The sequence below is a fragment of the Lycorma delicatula genome, chromosome 11 (genome assembly GCF_047948215.1).
Source record: "Lycorma delicatula isolate Av1 chromosome 11, ASM4794821v1, whole genome shotgun sequence".
NCBI lineage: Eukaryota > Metazoa > Arthropoda > Insecta > Hemiptera > Fulgoridae > Lycorma > Lycorma delicatula.
Window position 1 is genome coordinate 57,288,653 of NC_134465.1, and position 21,708 is coordinate 57,310,360.

At 27.5% G+C, this 21,708-nt stretch overlaps 1 protein-coding gene across 1 annotated transcript in view; it reads right to left on the reverse strand.

The window, feature by feature from the left end:
- Positions 1-21,708, reverse strand: part of LOC142332377 (lysosomal alpha-mannosidase-like) — a 183,337-nt gene that overhangs the window by 6,894 nt on the left and 154,735 nt on the right. The window contains exons 7-15 of the mRNA XM_075378790.1: positions 20,730-20,863; positions 19,948-20,161; positions 17,574-17,770; positions 16,928-17,112; positions 14,584-14,810; positions 10,194-10,410; positions 5,953-6,070; positions 2,183-2,456; positions 333-566 (exon numbers count right to left, since the gene is read on the reverse strand). Of these exons, the coding sequence (XP_075234905.1) occupies positions 333-566; positions 2,183-2,456; positions 5,953-6,070; positions 10,194-10,410; positions 14,584-14,810; positions 16,928-17,112; positions 17,574-17,770; positions 19,948-20,161; positions 20,730-20,863 (1,800 nt within the window). The remainder of the gene's footprint in view (positions 1-332; positions 567-2,182; positions 2,457-5,952; positions 6,071-10,193; positions 10,411-14,583; positions 14,811-16,927; positions 17,113-17,573; positions 17,771-19,947; positions 20,162-20,729; positions 20,864-21,708) is intronic.

Sequence of the window (21,708 nt, forward strand, 5' to 3'; positions counted from 1 at the left end):
TATGGCTTAGACATCTGAATACTACTAAAAACAGAAAGACCAAGATTAATTGCCTTCAACATCTGCACTAGTGCCTGGTTTATTAAAATTTAGCTTTAATTATTGACATTTTATAATGGTGTTATAACCTTCAATTCCCAGAGACTCTCTGAGAATTGTAATACTTTCCAGTTGTTGCAGAACCGTCAACTGTAAGGATGCAGTTTAAAATTTTATCCAGAAGTCTGATAAATTTTTATTTTTGAATATATGAAAATATTCCAAAAATTTATTTATCTTTAAATTATTAATTATGAAATAAATATAATTGTGTAATATTAATTTTATATTACCTGAATATTTTTATAAACGGAAAACCAATCTTTATATGACACTTTAGTTTTACTAAAAGATACCCAAGGACTTGATATGATTGATCTTGACGTTAATCTATGATTTTTTAAATTAGTAACTGCACCAAATTCTATGACATGAGTACCACGAGCAACTAACCCTTCACCAAACTGAATTTCATCTAATGGTTCGGTGACACCTTTATTGTCATCATACAGTAATCGTCGATGAAGCTAAAACAAACATTAATGATTTTTATTAATATTTAATACTTTTATAAAGATAGTTATTTCACATACATGATTTTTAATAACTGAGAAACATTAATTCCATTGTCCCACCTAAGCTAAATTACAATAAAATTTCAGTAACCAAGGCTATTGAAATTAAGAATTCTTGATAATTTTAATTTTCATGTGTAAAATAATTTTAAATAAAATAAAATTAATGAATTAATAAAAATACAGTCATTTCTTGTTTTACATGAACAAAATTTCTGAGAATGAGTAATGATGTATTTAATATTTCTAAAGCTGAAATCTTGACCGTATACGAACTCTTCTATAAATCCACACCAAAGGAAAGAAATTTTAGAAATAAATACAACAGTGATGATGAAAGAATAGTCTGTTGTTTTCTGCACTTCAAGGATCAGGCTGCAAATCCTGTTCCTATGCCCATCGCATCCTGGTCTTCCTCTGTTATACCTTCCTGTAATTTGAAGAAACTTCTTCATGACAGTCTCTCTTCTGACTTCCATATAGATTTATAAATTAATCTCGTTTATAAGTATCCACTTTCTTGATTACACTCATAAATCTTGTTGAACAGTTTCGTTTATGGTCATGTTCAACCTTATATATCTCATAAAAGAACACATTTCAGAAGACAGACTCTTTCTCTTCTTATGAACTATTTTCTATTTCATAATATCGTATTTAATGAACCAAATATCAGTTAAGTATAAAGTAAAGTAGGAACAACCACAAAAATTTTTCAAAATTTAAGACAAATCTTTGTTCTTGTTTTAAATTACATTGTTATTTAAATTATCCCACTTATATAAATAATGAATCAACCCTAAACTTTAAAAATTCACAATGAGATCACCATACAAAATTAAGATGTTGTATTTCCCAGTTCAAGACTGTATTCGCATCTCAAAATTCAACATCTATTTTCTAATTAAATCATTTAAATAAATGTACAAAGTTGAGGAAATGCAGCATCCTTGGCACATAACCTTATTATTTAGTATATCCTTTAAACACTTATTATTATTTAGCATATTTGGATATCCTTTTAGTATATCCTTATTATTTACTTCCACTCTCATTGTTATTTTCATTAGATACAGAATTAATTCAGATATTCAATATTATAAAAATATTGCAGATATCATGAACTAAAATGCTTGCCTTTTAACAGTTATACCAACCTAATAACTTGATGAAAAAAATTCAGTCTTATACCACTTTAAACCTTAATTTTTTTCCATTATTCTTGTAATTTTAAACTTACTTGAAAAAAAAAAAACTGAGGGAATTGCAGTAATTCTCACAATTACAATAATTATAATAATTCTCTTGGTTAATAAGAATGAAAATTTAAAAAAAATAAAAATATTTTTAAAGAAATAATTTTAAATATTTACTCTAAAAAAGAGTTATTATTTTACCAATCTGGCTATAGAAATCTTTAATCTTTGCTGCAGATATTAAAAAATGTATTGGTATAAAATATTTATAATATGGACATGTTGTTTATATACGATGAGGTAGCATCAATTTTTATTAAGTTACAATGAAATTTTTTAGTTCTAAATTTCCAGATAATTACTAAAACTTACCATAAATTCAAGTTCACCATCATTTAAACTAGTTGCACCTTGAGGCCGATCGACTGATACAGTAACTTTACGATAATTGTCTTCAACAATTGATGCTGTTGTTGTAACCGGGTAATAATTACTAGCAACTGGTTCAGATAATGTTAAATTCCAACTGGAACGATAATTTCGTATCCTTTTAATCATTCTACGACCATTACTATCAGTCCAAAATACACCATTTGTTTGTAAATCTGTTGAATATCTTGTAATTACTTCTTTACCCATCCATTTTCTATAAAAATATTAAAAAATATTTTAGTAAAAGTATCTACAAACATAAGTTTTAAAGTTTACTCCTTCTTGAAAGGAATATAAAAACATTTTATATAACAACAAAATTAACAATAAAAAATTAAAAAAAAGTGAAAGGTACACTGAAAAAAGGGGTTCAGACATATTTTCTCAATCTTACAGGGGAGTTATTTTTCTTATTACATCATTCTTAATGGTTAAAAAAATTAATTATTTACAACTATTTAAAGGTTAAAAACAAAATTTAAAAAAAGTCGACTGAATCCCTTTATCTTTGGGACTTTTTAAATATCAAATGATTGAAATATCACACTGATACCAGTCAGAAAACATTATAAATATCTTACTGTATTTTTTTTTTTAATCATGTCCAGTGATGTGTAGTTATGTATCAGAATATTTTAGAATAACTCTGTAAGTTGATAATACATTGATTAGTAATCAATAAGTATTGATCACAGTATTAGCAGTATTGATTATTCAACAAACATACGTTCAGCAATCCTGTCCTGTATTATAGCCTACAGTACAATAATACATTGTTGGTTTTTGACGATCATTACACATATACTATTTACATTGTCTTATTTTATTGCACCTTTTCATAATCATTAAGAATAAAACACAAAAATTTACATGCATTATAAACTTAAAGCTAAATTTAAAAACAAAGGTCAAACTTTTTTGTTTTTAAAAAGTAAAGAACAAACTAAAAAAAAAAAAAAAAAAAAAAAAAAAAAAAAATACAAAGTAAATTATTAAAATAATTCATGTAATCATTAATTATAAATGGTGTATAGAGCCATCATAAAAAAAATTGTGAGATTTCAGTAGCTTAGTTCAAGGGTATAGGGACATTTTGAAAATTATGTTGGCAGCACTATTACGTTTCTAGTGTATGTCCACCAGAAAAATTTGTCTAACAGCCATTTTAACCATTGCATCAATCTCTGTATTGTTGCTGAAGTATTTTATATTGAATGTAAATTTAATCCAACATACATTTTGATATACACATGAAAATAATATATTATACCGATTCAATCATTTCGAAGAAACAGAATTTAATCTCAAGCTCAAGTTATCTGGAAGTCCAATATCAGAAGAAAATATTGAATGAATTAGGCAATCTGGAATCAGAAGTCCTAATAAATCCATCACTTGTTTAATCTTAGAGTTGAGTTACAGGTAAAAATACCACCAGTTCATAAAGTTGTATGCAAAACATTGCACTTGTATGCATACAAAATTCAGCTACTTAGAAGAAGCTCTTGAAGAAGGTGACAGAATTAGTATTGGTGGGAGAAAAATAAATTACATAAGATTCACGGGTGAAATGATGATTCTAGGAGAGGAAGCACAGGATATCCAGAAAATTATTAGTAAATTAGAGGATGCTATGGCAGAATGTGAAATGAAAATGGATACTGAGAAGACAAAGGTAATGAGAACAGCAGATAGTAAGCCAATGGGAATTCTGACAGAGGGAGGAAATGTTGAGCAAGCAAAACAGTACGAATTTCTGGGAGGTATGTTGAAAGAGGATTGCAAAAGCATATAAGAAATAAGATCGAGAATAGCAATGACTAAGGGAGCTTTCAACAGGAAAAAACAGTTATTATACAGTAAATTAGCAACTTAAAAAAACTAGTCAAATACTATATCTGGAATATTCTTTTGTATGGATGTGAAAGATGGAAACTGCGAAAAAGGGAAAGGAAAGGGCTTGAGAGACTTGAAATAAGAATAAGTAGGAGAATGGAAAAAATTAAGTGAATGGATACTGTGAAAAGAGAAGAGGTACAGAGAAGAGTAAATGAAAATCGAAACCTGATGAAAACAATTTGAAAAAAGGAAAGCCAGTTGGTTGGGTAATATCAGGAAGAAGAGAGATTAGTTAAAATAGTGCTAGAAGGAATGGTTGAAGGAGAAAGGATGAGAGGTTGTAAAAAATGAAGATTATGAACAACTAGAAAGAAGGAAGGAGTTAACCAACAAATAAAAAGCCGATCCACCAATAGAACAGAATGGAGATCAGTATAGTGCAAGGGACCTGCCTAAGGACAGATAAAAATATTATAATGAAATGGCTTTAGTATATTTGTTAGCCTGGCTTTGAACAAAATATTGGAGGTAGATAATAGGCTGAAAAGACATACTATCTTGACCTCCAAGAAATTCAGATATAATCCTCGGTGATTTTTTCTTGTGGAGACACATTAAAAAGATAGTTTACTTGCAAAAATTACATGACTTGAATTAATTAAAGGAAAGAATTAAGGAAATGATTACATTTATAACATATAACATGTACAGGCAGAAACTAAGATCAATTGGACATTTGCTGTACGACAAAGAGCGCAATATCAAAATTTATTGATTACATAACAAAATTATTTGAGATGGTGAATTTGACAAATAAAACAATATAAATTAAGTATTTTTGATTTTATATAATTCATTTCTTAAACGACATCAATCCTTTACGATGACTCTTTATTACAGGACAACAATAATGTATAAACAAATAAACATAATTTGTGGCTTGCAAATATTTTTCATATCCTTTATTATTAAGAAGTCTTCAGCAATAATATGGAATGTTTATGATACAATCTATAAAAACTATTATAATCTATAATAAACTGTTATAATTAATTAATTAATTAAAAATTTATTATTTTACAAATAATATTCTTTCTTGTGAAACTAAATATGTTTGTGACAATAATTTGTAACGATAAATATCACAATGCTAAAATGTAATACAATGCATACATGTGTAAGTATAAAACATGATTATCATTATCACTTAAAGTTCTGTTTGGCAACAGATCCCTTATGCCACTGCTATCTCCATCCATTTCTGTTCCAAGCCTTCTCCTTCAACTCCTTGTAATTTGCAGTCTTTCTCTCATGTATTAACTTCATCCTTCTTCTTCTCCTCACTTTCTTTCTCCTTCTATTGACCTTTCCAGTGCAGTAATCAAAATTCCACTTTTTTTAACCAGATGTCTTAACAACTTCCTTTTCTTTTTTGTACTTCCAATGTAAAGCACTTTCTTATTTAATTCTGTTAATTATTTTCTCATTCCTCACTTTATCCTTTTAACTTATTTTTTTCCATCTTTTTTCATACCTACATTTCAAAGCCTATATTCAGTGCACTTCTCTCTCTTCCTCATTGTGAAACTATGATCATGGTACAAAGTAGTACCAATCCTCCTTGCATGTAAGTGGATGTTTACAATAAACATATTACCATTTGTAATATCTATCCCTATTATTAAAGCATAAATGTAAATAAATTTAAAATCCAGAATACATAAGATATAAGTAGATTCCTACAAAAGTAACTCTGTCCTAGTACATGATAAACGTAACAGAATTTAACATTGATAATAATCATTACTCTATGTCATAATTTATTTCATGCTTTTAATGGGAATACTAAAATAACACATAGCAGGACTTACTCAACAGGAATTGGTCCTACAAGCCACTGAAATTCAATCTGATTTACTCCTTTATATAAACGAATAACTTGACTCAACCATGTATCAAAAACTTGATGAACTTCCTCCACATCTTTACCTGTAAATCAATATGAAAAAATTCAACTCATACAAATAAATCAATAAAAAAACGTATAATTTTTGCTGCTAATATTATTTAAGAAATCTTTCAGTTAATTAAATATAATACAATAAAAGAATCTTTAAGGGAGGAAAGAGAACTCATTTTCAAGAAGTGTAATAAGAATTAATATTATATGGTTTTCAACATTGAAAGTAAGAAAAATTAATTTTAATTCATTTTACTTGAAGTTAATTTTAATCTGTACAGTTAAGTAAAATAAACAGCTATGATGAATGGTAATTGAAATAAAATTGTAAGCAGAAGCTATACAAAAACCTTCATATAAAATTATAAAACTAGTGCTAATTTTGACTGTTAAATGATGATCATCAGTAGATATAGGGATACTAATTTATATTCTATGCTGCTATTAGATAAAGATTTAATTTTCTGATCATTTGGCACCGTTGGTATTAATATAAAGAGTTTGTTTGTTAGTCTGGGGAATCTCAAGAATTAATACACAGATTCAAAATGTTTCTACACTCTTTTACTATGACAGCTATTACTTAATCCCTTAGTATACACACCCAGTATTGATACCACTATGTAGTTATAAAAATTATAATATATAGTTAAAAAAATCTGATTTTGAAAAAATCATTTATCACACATTCAATGAATTCGGGGGTACCTGATTTTACAGGACAAGAAGTGTACAATCACCAGAACTGATAAGATATTAATTTTCCCCAAAAAAAACCTCCCTCAAACTCCCCTCCTCCAATTTACTCCATAAAAATGTGAAATACTTCAGTATTATAATTTTTCTTGTTCATAGTTCTGTTTTTAGTTGCCCATAGTTCTAGTTCTCTACCAGCCCTCAACCAACTAAATAAACAAAAATTGAAATGTTGGGATAATAAAATTTTTTCTGTCAAAATATCGTCTATCTTAAAAACATAAAAAAGGAATTAAAACAAGAAAAGGTTCATACCTTCTTGCCACCCCCCACCCCAAAGTGCTCATATTCCAGAGACCTTCTCAATTAATTAAAGTCAAACTCAGTGATATTTGCACTGCCCTTTTCCAAAAGTTATTCTACCTTCAAAAAAATAAATCTTAAAACATAGAAGAAAAGGTCTTAGGCCTTCTTGCTCCCCTCCGCCAATGACTTGTACCTCTAGCTTCCTCAACTAACAAAAACTGAAATGCAGGTATATCAAAATTGCCCTTAATTTCTGTCCATTATTAAATGACCTAGCTTCCTCTTTCCCAACTGTTATTTTCTTCATATTCCATTTACCTATTTATTATTTCCCTTCAAATTTACATTTACTTCCGCTATCAAAAGTAAATAAATGGTTACTATTAATAGTCCTACTAATTCATGCACTTTTTAATAACATGCCTGACTTTTTTCCACAATTATATAATACATTTGATTTGGTGATTTTTAGAATATGTAGTCTTCTTTTTTGCTCTTAAACTATATATTTATTAAAAATATTTTGTTCTTACAAATTCAATAAACCTTTTTCCTCTCTATCATTCCATGTCCATAATTTTCCACTAACTGATCCTACTTTCTACAATTCAATCTCCTAATACTATTGTACCCCAATTTTTACTTTCCTCTTCTTCCGTCTTCTTATCTGTTCATACATTATTTTGACTGCATCACCTTACATCAACTAGATGGTGCTTATATTATTGTGTTAAAAACAATTTTTTTATATCCATTTTATTCCGTCATTAATTTCTCTATCGTTTATAAAAAATATTTTTTTATGCATTCAAAATTCATCATACTGTTTCTTTTTAGTTTATAATTGCATTACACAATAATACTTACTTATGTTGTAATACTTACTAATGTTGCTGAATTTTTTTGAAGCATTAGCCAATCATAATTTAACATCTTTGTCAAAACAAAATGTTTTCTACACCAAAATTTATTCTGATGATTTGCATACAGTTAGATAAAAATAAAAATATACATTTACACTTTATAGGTATCAATCATAATTACTATTCCTCTATCTCTTAAATAAAAGTTAATTTTCTACCAGAAGGAAGGCAAATCAAATTTTTATAACTTTCTATACTTTTAAAACATTAGTTCAAAAGTAATGTAACACCTTCAAAAGAAAGGAGTTATAAATAAGGGGACTAAATTTTATTCCTCTTTGGCAGATGCTTTTTTTATGTAAAAATTAATGAATGTCTTTCTTTGCCATTTTAACTAAAAATGAACATAAAAATTATGCAGATATTGGTTAAAGATAACCACTTTTTTAGCATCACAAGTTTATCATTTGGAGACCAGTGTAACAACTTTGCATCTCCCTACCATTGGCTCTGTTATAGTCTAGTTCTCAGCTGTTGACAACTCTCTAACGACTACATTATAATAGCCAAATTATTAAAAATAAATTATACAAATCATGATATTTTCTATAATTTAAGTTTTATAATTCAGTTTAAAGAAACTATCTGTTTTTTCTCCATTTAATGATCTTACAGATTTTAAGATTAAATCTAAATGAACTGATAGTACTTTGGTTTTATTCAGATTTAACAAATGGCATATAGCATATTTATTTTATACTGGTATATATCATATATGACAGTGTGAAATTAACTAAACATAATTTTATTTTACTAAAAGCATAAAAATTAAGGAAAATTCAATTTTTACATAACATCATTCTTATGAAGTTTAATAGAATCAACATAGTTCTTTATCAGAGAGGAAATAGTATACCCTAAAATAAAATAATTTTATTTTAAACAATTTTATGTGATACCTTCATGTATAATTTAATTAGTGTGCAATGTAAAATGTTCCTAATGTTTTTACCAAACTATTATATATTTCTAGTACAATTGAGAGTGAACACTGACATAAATATGAACCTCCTTCCATAAATTTCTCATAATGAAAAACAAACAAGAAATATACATATTGTTTATCTGTTTTTACAAGTGACTTCTTTATGATCAGTTACAACATTATGAATGGCAGTTGTAAATACGGAAAGCAAAATAATATGATGTCTAAAATTCATTCGACTGAGAAATACCATTAACTATTTTCATTAATGCATTAGTTATCCTCAAAAAAGTAATTATACTAAAAATTTACATGATATGTACACTAATGAGAAATGTTACAACTTGTATTTCTATAAACTAGAGTTTGCCTAAAGGCTAAAAATAATCATTAAGCTACATTTGCTCAATGTAAAACTCTTTTTGTTATTTAACCTGTAATGCGCACTATGGAATGTAACAGGAGAAAAAATGTATCAAAATGTGACAGGTGTTGAGATCTTGAAGTTTCATTCCCCTATTACTTACATTCCAAAATTTATTGATCTACACTCTCTCAACTTCATTCAATGACGCATACAAATGCATCTATGCATACAAATGCATCTAAAATAATCTGCAGTTATCAAGTTTTTAACAGCAAAATAGGTGAATGCTAATGACATTCATCATCATCTAAAAGCCATTTCTAATAATGAAATTGGCAATCATAGTAATTTTGAGTATATCGGTAATAAAATTTTGTGTGTCAGAAGCTGGTAAAGCGAATGTTAAGGATAAACTTTGCAGTGGTCAACCAGTTTCTGCGACTGATGAGAAGCACCAAAAGGGGATTCAGAATGATGAATTCAGAAGTACGAGTAGGACACATTATTGCACAACTGGACTACCATAAAATCTGTTTGTGCAATGCAAACTCACAGAAAGTTTGAAATTATTTTCCAACATACTCACCAGATTTGGCACCCTGAGATTTTCACTTCTTTCTGCAATTAAAGAGGGATGTTAAGGATATTCATTTCACCGTGGATAAGGAATTAGTGAAGTCATGGATCAAGGAGAAACTGTCAGAATTCTTCACTGACAGAATAAGAAAACTGATTTACTATTGGAAGAAATGTACAACTGTAAATGAAAAAATAAATTAATTTTTTGTAGCAAATGAAATGTATCTTTATGCCATATTTGTTTCATTTGACTGCCTCTTTTCATTTACAAGTTATTAATGAGTATTATATTTTAGCCATCCCTTATATATATAAAATTTAAAAATTTTTAGTTTTTAGTAAATCATTTTATTTACCTTTATAGATGGATACTGATACATTTTCTGTAATTGTATGTGTAAAATTTCTAGCTGGTCTAAATATGTAAGCACCTGAAGCCCGATTGTCAGAATTATAATTATAACCTTTAGATGCCTCATAAAAGTAAAAGTTTTGCTTGAATGGCCATGTTTCATTTTCTTTCATTACAGTTTCCAGTAGTCCTGTTGTTTTGTTAAATATTAGCTTAAGAACCTGTTGAAAAAAAGGTATAATTTAATTAAACAGAATTAGTTTATACATTAAAGATGTAAATACAATAGTTAATATCAGAATACTGAAAGTCCAAAAAATTTGCATGATAGATAATGTTACTATATTTTGATATAATTAATTATAATTATAAAACATTATAATTTAAACTATAATCATAATTGTTTTCTATATGACATTAACTGTTAAATTTCTTCAATACTTCCACTTTAGATGTACATAATACAACAATTTGGTATCCCCGAGAATTAATTTCAAGTAAGAGATTGAATTATGTACTATAAATAACATATCCGATGATGAATGACCATGTTTTGAATAAATAACTCATATGTTCGAATTTAATTCTTAAATTTTCTGCCAAGCCCATGGTTCTACTTGACTGCAATTTTGTAAAAAGTTCCATTTAGGTTTTATATTTTACTAAATTTGGTAGTATACAACTAAAAATAAATCAACAGGCAAAAGTTGGTGTCATCTGATGGTGTAGTAATTCTGCAGCGTTTTAGATAAACATTCTACTTAATAAGACATTCAACTTTATAAGCATCTTAACAATTATTTTCAATTATTTTTTTTTAATAATTTTAAATAAATACTTTATTCAAATCATAATTAAACATTATATAGATCTTATCAGGAATAGGTAGGTATGAAATTCCACAGATAATAAAAAGGAAATGCTCCAACATTTGGCTGGAAGGCCCAAAGGAAATTGTAATAAAACTTTGAAGAAAACAATACCACAATGTAAAAAATAATGAATAAAAAAGTGTTGCAGTGTGTATCAATATATAAAAGTATCAAAAAAGTATACAGTACACAGTATACAGTAAAAGTATAGTGTATCAAAGTATACAAAAGTATCAATATATAAATAGTATAGCAAACATGAGAAGCTATTAGATAAAATCAACACAGAATTATATATTAATTTTTAAATTTGATAAGCAAAACTTCTTTAAAAAATAGAAGACAATATTACTGACTGCTTTTTCGTCTCAACATTTGAATACAATATCCAGGACTATATAGAGACATTTCACCTCCAGTAATAATAAAAACTGTCAGTGGGCTTCCGCTGAGTGGCAAGTCCATTTTTTTTACACTATCATCAACTTCAATTGTTCTTATTCCAAGCCAACTCTTTAGCCTTCTAATATTCCCCACTCAAAACTTCAATTACCGACTTTAATCTCTTCTTTCTTTCTTTTTCTCTGCTTCTCTGTTAGAAAATTTATTGCTAAAAATTCCTTCCATTTTGGAAAATGTCCTATTCAATTTCCTTTCCTCTTCTAAACTGTACAAGAGCGTGCAAATTAATTCAAACACATGGAATTCTTTGTTTATTTCTATATTGTGGTTACACCATTTGACCACACCTATTCTTTAAGTTGTCTGTATAATTTATACATTATTTAGCAATTTTCATGTTATAAATCGTTTTTTGTGAAAGTCTATTTCATTTTTTTATTATAAAATCATTTTTTTTTTTTTGCTTTGAATATATAATGAACATAACTCCAAGAAAGTGTTTGAAAATTGATTCTCTTTCTGAGCAGACCTCTATGACACAAAAACAAATAGCTTCTGAGTGGTGAAGGCCTAGGGACAGTGAATGTAGTTTTAAAACAATTTAAAGAAACTGATTCCTTTTCCCCTCAACAGAAAGGCAACTGTGTCCATAAAAGAAAAACTACTCTAACACAGGATTGATTATTAGTTAAAAAAACTTGATCCAAAAATCAAGTTAGTTGGTAAACTTGATCCAAAAATTATCTGCTGTGAACTTTAATTAGCAGCTAGTGGAATAGATTTATACATGACAACTGTAAGACACCAACTTCTTATAGCTGGATGGAAAGCTCATTGGATAAAATGCTTGATAGCTAAAGAGCTTTTAATATCAGTAATGTGCAAAAAAATGCCTTTGTAGGCCAAAGCAAATGCTAACTGGACCAAGGAAAACTGTAAAAATGTTGTTTTCCTACAAGTTACTTTTTTATGTTCAGGAACAATGGATTCCAAACATTAGGAAGCATCAAATGAAAATATATCACTGGTTCAAATCCAACAATCCCCAGAAAAAGATGTTTTGGGGTTGTTTCGCATCTGAAGGCTCTTGGTCATTACTTCCAGTAGATGGTATGTTGAATATAAAGATTCTGAAGGGAAGGGTTGTGACATATCAAAACAAATTCCCTCAAGGCAACCGAATATTTCAACAAAATTTAGCAGCATGCCATATTTCCAAAAAAGTAGAAAAATATTATGAAGATTAAAGTTTTGAAACATTAAAGTTCTCGTATATCCAGGCAACTCCCTAGACTTAAGCTACTTTTTATTAAATATATTTAGATTCAGATTAATTTTTACACTACTGTATGTAGGAATGTTCTACCCTCAGCAATTCCTGCTTACTATGCAATCTCTTACTCAACTCACCCATTTATTATTTGCTCTGTATTTTTCCATACTCACATCACAAAAGCTTCAATTTTGTCCTTTTTTCCTGCTTTCCAGACATCTAACACTCCACATGTAACATTTGACCAGTTTTTCTCAACTTGAAATTTATATTGCTATGTTACATGCATCTGTTTAAGTAATAATGTGGTAAAGCAATTCATTATGTGCATTTGAGTTACTCAAAAATATTTACAATGAAACTAAATGTGTCCATTTTGTTAAAGTGCAATGGTTAATATATCTCTATTCATTAAATGAAGTGATGCAATGTGATAATATTTTTAAATTATTAAATATTGTGCAAAATAATCTCGCAATACTGCAAATCTTTCTTCAAAAGAATCTTTCAAAGCTTATTAATAGTATCTTCTTAGTGTCGTCTTTAGTGCCAGTAGTAATGTTAACAGTGCCCATCTTATTGGAAATACCTCCTAAAGTATTTACTTAAATAATATATAGTATGTTGGGTTTGTTCACTTAACACTTTCTTTTGTCAAAAAAGGAGAAAATGCAACTGAAGCTGCTAAAAAAAATTTGCAATGTTTATGAACATGATGCAGTATCATTACATGTGGCATAAAAGCTAGTTCAAGCCTTTTAAATCTGGAAATTTTGATGTCAATGAATTTCTGATACAGCTCACTCTGGTCACCAGATGATTGAAAAAAATTATCAAATCACAGAAAGAATTGAACGAGGTTGGCATATTAGCAGTTGTGATATTGATAACAAACTAATTATCAACTATAAAATAGTTTTAAATTGTTCTAAGAAGGCTGTGTATAAAAAAAGTTGATTATTTGGTGCCACTTGATTTCACAACGAAGAATTTAAGCGATTGAATTTCCATCTGCAAATGATTACTAAAACGGAATGAAATGAATCATTTTTGAAACCAGTCATTACAGACAATGAAAAAAAAGTAACATGAATAACAATAATGTATAAAAAGATCATGATTGAAGCAAGATGAAGCTCTACAAATGAAGGTAAAGCCAGGATAGACACCAAGAAATGTGATGCTGTGTGTGCCACCACATACTAATCTCATCAGATTGGAAAAGAATTGTTAGCTATGAACTGGTGCCACCTGGTCAAATGATTGACTCTAACCAAAACTGTGAACAACCCAGAAAGACTATGCCAAGCAATCAACATAAAGTGACAAGAAATGATCAGTAGGAAAGGTGACATTTTTTCATCACGATAATGCCAGACCCCATACTTCTATGGTGACCCATCAAAAATTGGCAGGGAAGTTTAGATGCTTCCACCAATTGATGGAAGTTTTGTTTTTCCATAAAAAATGGGAATTTTTGATGGTGTAAATCCTGATCTCGCACCATCACACTACCATTTGTTTTGGTTTCTGCAGAACTCCTTAATGGTATAAAGTTGGCTTCAAAAAAGGCCTGTGAAAATCACACATCACAGTTTTTTGTCCAGATAAAAACAGAAGTTTTACAAAGATAGGATTATGATTTTATCTCAAAAATGGAAAAAGGTGGTTGGTCAAAACAGAGCCATATTTGTTTTAATCCTTGTTCTACTTTTGCATTAAAATACAAAAAACATTCTCCCCAGCCCAATATTATAAATTTACTTGTTACGTCTTACATTACAAAAGAAAACTAACGAATGATCTTTAAAATATATATTACTAATAATGATTGTAATAATACTTACTCCATTTTGAATAGACAGTTCTTCACTTGTATTTAGAGTTTTATTAAAATCAATTATACTTTCAGTATTGCCATTACCATTTAATTTTTCAACATAATATGTAGTAAGACCAAGATATGTAAGATTATTTGCTTTAATTAATAGTTCATAAGTTGCATTACTTCGTCTACCAGGAGTTGATGAAACTGATCTTGATACTGGTACTAATTCATATGGAATTTCTGCACCTAAAAATAAAAATTTTAAGCAATTAATTTATTTTTATAAAAGTGTAAAATGATTTTTTTTTAAATATACAATAGTTTAGTTAAAATTGAAGAAAAATAATTTTATATTTAAAATCATAGATAATCAAAATCAAGTCTTAAGATTGGTAACAATTTTAAGAGTTAAATAAAGAAAAATTATATAAAATTTCAAAGAAGCTTTTAAACCTAATGTAGTAAGAATTGTTCCTGTTTTAATAAGCAGGTAAAACTGAACAACATTCTACAGACATATAAGAAGTTATTAAGACTGTAAAGATTTACATATGATAGATGCCATAACCTGATTGTGTCAACCTGATACAAGACAAAATCACTTCTAAAAGTATCACAGCCATTTTTAAGAATCACATATTTATAAGACTCAAAGAAAAGTGAGAACTGAACTGGCTTCCCATTGCCTTCTTCACTTAGCTAAACAGAGTGTTGCATAATAGCAAGCCAAGCCCACTGAAATGTTAATAATATGCCTTCACTACATTCACAATAGTAACTGGATGTATAATGAACATTAGTAATCTCATACAAAGCAACTTTAAAAAAGTACTACTTACACTTCAGATGTTTTACGAGCATCAGTCAGAAAAACCAGTATTACTGAAAGCAAATCTAATGTGTTGCTTTCTTTGGAACAAAGTGCAATATACACTCTATTGCCAATTAGTAGGGCAAACAAATAAAGAAATAAGACTAATAAAAAAGCAAAGAAATAAATTTTTTAAAGCAAGCAGCTCTACTGTGTAATAGGGTGTGTGTGGTATACAGAACTTACTAGCCCTTAGTCATAGTAATCTTTTGTTTCCAGTGTGTGTTAAAACAGTTGTGTTAGTTCTAAATTCCACAAAGTTCAAATAATGTTCAATTATTTGATTCCAGAGCATAAAAGGAGAAAGTTCTTAAAAATTCATAAACAACTTGTTTCTGTTTATGGAAAATATTACAAAAAATTGTAAATCTAACGTGCTACTGTAAATCTACATCAGCAAGAAGTAATCTTCATATTAAAGAAAGATTGGAAAGGCTATCTGTTATCCCTAATTAAATAATTACAAGAAACCTGAAGGGAAAATTTGCCTTAATATTTCATTGAAGATCATTGAACTTTATAAACAATGTATAGAATTACCAAGAATTTTAAGTAACAGTAAAGAAAATACAAGTCAGTTAGAAATTATGTGTTTATTAGACATAAAATATGATGTCAGATAATCGTAAACAAAATCAAGATCAAGCAGCAGTACAAGAATTCTTCTTGAAGATCAAAATGACAACTTATTTTGATCAAAGATGAAACACAAGTAAGTCACCATATAACTGAGAACAAATAACAATTTATGCAATGGCAACAAACCCGTTCACCATCAGTAAAAAAAACAAAACTTTAAAACCTACATGAAAAATCATATCAACCATCTTCTGGAACAGGAAGAGGTCACTTTTCATTGACGTCTTCCCTTCAAGATATCATAAAAACTAATTTTTTGTATGACACATTGAAAAAATTATATCAGTTGATATAAAACAATTAAAAACATTCACATGAGTTTGCTATTGCATCATGATACCCACCAATGCGATCTGCACACCACTCGTAATACAGAAATTATTCCATATCTTCTAAAGGTACATTTCAACCTATCCTTTACAAAGGCCTAAATTTAATAAAGCTTTTTATTTTGACTATGATGTCCAAAGCATGATGATTATACTGTTAAGAAAGCAGTAGGTATGATATTGTAATCAAATAAATCATTCCCAGGCTTATCAAATGCATTGATGTCCATCCTGTCTAAGTAATAATACATAAAACTGTGATTTAAAGTTATTGTAATTCAAACCTAGAATATAATGATTAAAAATTAAAAAAAAAAAATTACTTTAAAAGAGGCAAGAAGTTTCTGGCTTTGTATTTTTATTTTCTAAACAACCTTTACACATCAGTGAAGTCCTGATTTGTAATTTTTACAAAATTAAGTCTTGTTAGAATGTCATTTTCTTAACATAAACTCTATGTAAATGATGGAATTATTATTGTAATGAAATAGTTTTATAAAAATGAAAATAATGTAAGAACAAACCTGTAAAATTTACAACCTTGTAGCTTCCACCTAATACAGGTACTCTTAAATATGTTGAAACAGGTTGTGCTAATGGATTGTATACGCTTATTACAAATTTTGAAGATAATTCACTTTCAGCACACGTACTAATATTTGTCCAAAGACAAAATTTTTGTTCTGGTACTTCAGTTCCAGCCCATTTTCTATAAAATAAAAATAAATTATTAATATTACATTAACTGATTAAAAATTGCTAGTCAGTAATTATTAAACAATGATTCTAGCGACTAATGCTAAAGATAGTATTCATAGAAAACAAAGTGGACAATAATGATAGTATTTTAGGTTAGTATTTTTCACAGTTAAATTATCCCTCAGGATTTTAGTTACTAGGTTGTAAAAATTCACAAAATACATTTTAGTGAAATACAAAAAACTCATATCTGTACAAGAAATTCCTCTGTATGATGAAAATATCACATTATGGATAGCAATACCAGAAAAGATAAAATTTTTATGTATTTTTTATACAAAACAATAACATTAACTGAATACTTATCATCTAAAAATAGTCCATTCTTCAACAAGTATATAATTACTTTCCAGATGTAAGTACATAGTACATGCTAAAGTAAGTTTTTATCAATTATAAATAAATACTAACGTGTATGCAGCAGTAAGTATTTTTTTACAATTTTCAAAACCTTCGTATAAATAAGATGCATAATCATCAGCAACATGTTGCTTTTCAGTACCAGATACAGCGTCATGATGTTGTGCATCAGCCATAGCTCTAGATAACACTAATTCTTCATCTTCTAATATATTACTGCCAAGAGCTACTCTCAGTTGTTTACAAACCTATGTAAAAGAAGCAAAAAATAAAACTTTAAATAATTATCCAATAGTTAATATAACAATAGATAATCTACAAAGATAACAGAAAGAAAAAACAATACACATAAGTTTTTACTTTCCTGGTTATAACGTTAAATACTGCTACAGTTATAGTGTTACAGTATATAAATCAGTCAAAAAGAAACCTAAAAAAAAAATATTTGTCTTTTTTAAGATTTCTGCTTTAAGGCCACATTAAATTTTTTTTAACAAAAAAATGGAATTAAGTATAAAAAATCAATGAAAAATTTGTTTATTCTAATGCTTCCAAGTCCAAAAAATCACTTTTGTCAGCTGGATGTTTGTGTTGTGATGTTTGTGATAAACATCACAACTAATACAACAAATACAGACAGGATAACATGTATCACACATGTAATCCTGTATTTCCTCTTATAAGTCTGGACCCCATTAGACCAATGTTCTTCAAACTTGGTAGACAGATACTATCTTTAAAAAGAATGTATTATTAAATTTTTGCAAAAAATTAAAAAATGAGTGGGGGCGTTTTGGCTGAAATCAAATTTCAAATCTTTTCTGGAGCACTTAGTAAAAAAAACCTTCATACAAAAGTTTTTTTTAATTGAGATCACAAATTACCAAAAGTTTTTATTTAATTATTATTTAATTACCCCCTCCCCAAAAACGACTATAATTATATTTTTCTTTTTTAACTATGTCTTACTTCAGAAAAAGGGTTAATGGGAATTTTTTACATCTATATTTTCTACATCAATAGGCCTTCAAATTACAATAAAAATTTTTTTGCCCAGCCACAATCCAGCGGTCTGTGGTAACAATTTTTTTTTTTAATTTAAAAAAAAATAAATATTTTAAATTTAAATCGATTTCAGAAATTACTGATTGCATTTAAAATTAAAAAAACACTAATTTTTGATTTTTTTTTTAGTATTTCTTAAAAAAAAAATTGGCCAACAATTTTTACCCACTTCCTAGAAAATTGCTACTTTGTTTATTTAAAATTATGACTGTAGCTGTATTTTTTAAACAGTTTTAAAAAGTTTGTTTTTTAATTTATTATCGTCCCTAATTATAAATCCCTAATTTATTAGGGATTTTTTCCTTAAAAATTAATTTTACCCAAAATACTTTCTCTCTTGAATATGGGAGCCCCCAAAATGAAATTTTTTTTTCGTAAATTCAAATTTTTAATGCTAAAAATGTATTTTGTTAAACAAGAAGTCACTAAAATAATTTAATATCCTTCCCCTGATGGGGATCTCCCAAATTTAAAAAAAAATCAAAAACCCTTTTTTTAAATTTTGATTTTAATTTACTTAAAATCAATTTTCAGTGAATATTTTAATCATTACAAAAAGCTACCTTATGCATGAGCCCCAAATTTTCAAAAAGTTGAAAATATTTTATGAAATTGCATTAAAATACTAATATTAAAAATTTTAGTTATTGATTTATTTTATTGAGCTTCAAAAATTAAAATTAAATGATTTTGATAAAAATCAAATGAGTATTTTTTTATTTTTATATTTAACAAAAGAAAAATAATTTCAAATCAATAACATTAAAATTTATTATGATACAAGCTTTTTTTTTTTGTTGAAAAAATAACTGAAGCTGGGAACTAAATGCTTTTGAATTATTTTATCATAGATATATATATACAGCTTAAAAGTTTTGAAATGAAAAACTTTCAATCAGAAATTTTTTTCAAAAATGAATTGCATACTTGAGTGTAATTAAGTACTTTCCGTACTACCGTATCATAGTGCAATCTTCCCTCAATAGTACTATTAGCAGTACCAAATAGAACTACTTCCCACATATACTAAATCTTCCCACGTACTACGATATCTGTGTAATAATATTGATAAAATATCTCAAATTTTCTATATTAATTTTCTTATTAGAACTCCTTGACTGAAAATGAGAAATTAAAAATAAACAAAGTTTTATAATTTAATTATGCAGAAAAAAATTGTTTGTAAACAATTCGGATTTTAGAAAATAATTAATCTGAACTTACATTAAACGATTTTATAGGATTAAAAAATTTTGAATTAATAGTAAGATTTTAAAACAACAATAATGCCAACATTGGAACTAGAATAAAGATAAAACTTAAGATATAATATATATAAAGTTTTTTTTAATGACCATACCTGTAATAAATTATTTCCTTTATACACAAAATATTTTAAATTTGGTCTTGAAGTAAAATAACCAGTCCAGTAGGAATGATCATCGCTACCGTATGGAAAAAAATCGTCATTATCTTTAACAGGCCATGTAATATTTTCTGCATGTAACGCTTCTAAATAACAAGCAGGCGTTGAATATAATACATTGATATCATTATATTTTTGGTTAATGTATCTGAAAAAGCAAAACAATATATATAACATTTAAGAAAAGTACACTAAAAGTTATAAATTTCAAATTCTTTTTGAAAATTTAAACTCATATTTTTATAAAGAAAGAATTATATCCTTTCTAATTACATCCATTGTCTACAGATTACTTTAAAAATTTAATCAATGCTTTTATTTATAGAAAATTTATAGAAATCTTCCAGGATATCTGGGAATTGTATGTTTAAAAACAATCATTAGCAGAGTAGCTTCACAGTGTCCAATATGATAGAAAATTACTAAAAATTATTTTATTTATTCAAATTTTTAATTAAAATACCTACATTCAAAAACTATACATAAACAAGTGTCCATGCAAGACTGTATCTACATGTATACATATGTAGATAGTGAAGCTACAAGTATTTGTAAGAAAACTGAGGGAATGGTTAAAAGTTTGAGAAACATAACACTAGACATTTATTAAAGAATGTATTTTGTTAAAAATTATTTTCTTATAAAATTAATGAAATGAATATATTTTATTAATATATAATTAAAATGAAGAAAAACTGTTATTTTGTTTACTTTACTTGATTAATTTGTCCATGTTTTTAAACCATGATGATGCAACTAGATAATTAAAATCACCACCCATAGTAATCATGACATGAGGTGATTTATAAGACTCAGACCATAATCTTATGGCTTTTACAAATTGACTGACCTGAAAAAAAGTTATTCATGAAATATTAATTATAATAAAAAAATGTTATTAAATTAATTTACTAACAAATAACTAAAATCACATTAATTTTATAATTAACTAAATATGAAAGCCCTGGGTTCATACTTGGCTTTCTTCTTTAACATGCACTAAGCTCATATTCAAATGGTGGTCACCATTGGGCAAATTACAATTTTAACTATGATGACCACTTTTAGTGTTGAATAATCGTAATAATAACATCCATTGCTCTAAATATATATCCTAAAAATACTTCGATTTATCTATGGTAAATTTTTATAATAAAATAATTAGTTTCAGCCGACATTACAGAACTTGCCTACATGCATATTATTCATAATATGTTTTCAAAAAATATATGAGATATCTAGTTGTATGAGTAGTATAACTGAAGTAACAATAAATGACTGGCTCTTTAGTATCATTATAATAAATACAGGACAGAAGATGTCTGAGTATCAGACTGAATGCTATGTGTTTCCCTATTTTTTTTATGATACTGGTCCACCAGCATCATATATTGATATAAGAATAACTTTATGATTATACAATATTGCCAAAGATGAACATTACATTAGCAACCTTTCAAAACGTTATACAGAAAAAAAAACATAAATTAATGGTAATGCAATTGGTGAAACGAATCAATATCACTTTACCAATATGAAGTGTCTGTTGTATGAAAGTGAAGCATGGATGATGATGAACTGGATTAGATCTCTTGAAATGTGGATATCGAAAATCATGGAGAAAGTAAGATGAATGGATAAAATTAAGAAGTAATGGTTTAAAAAAGAAAGAGATCTTTGGAGAAGTATATAAAA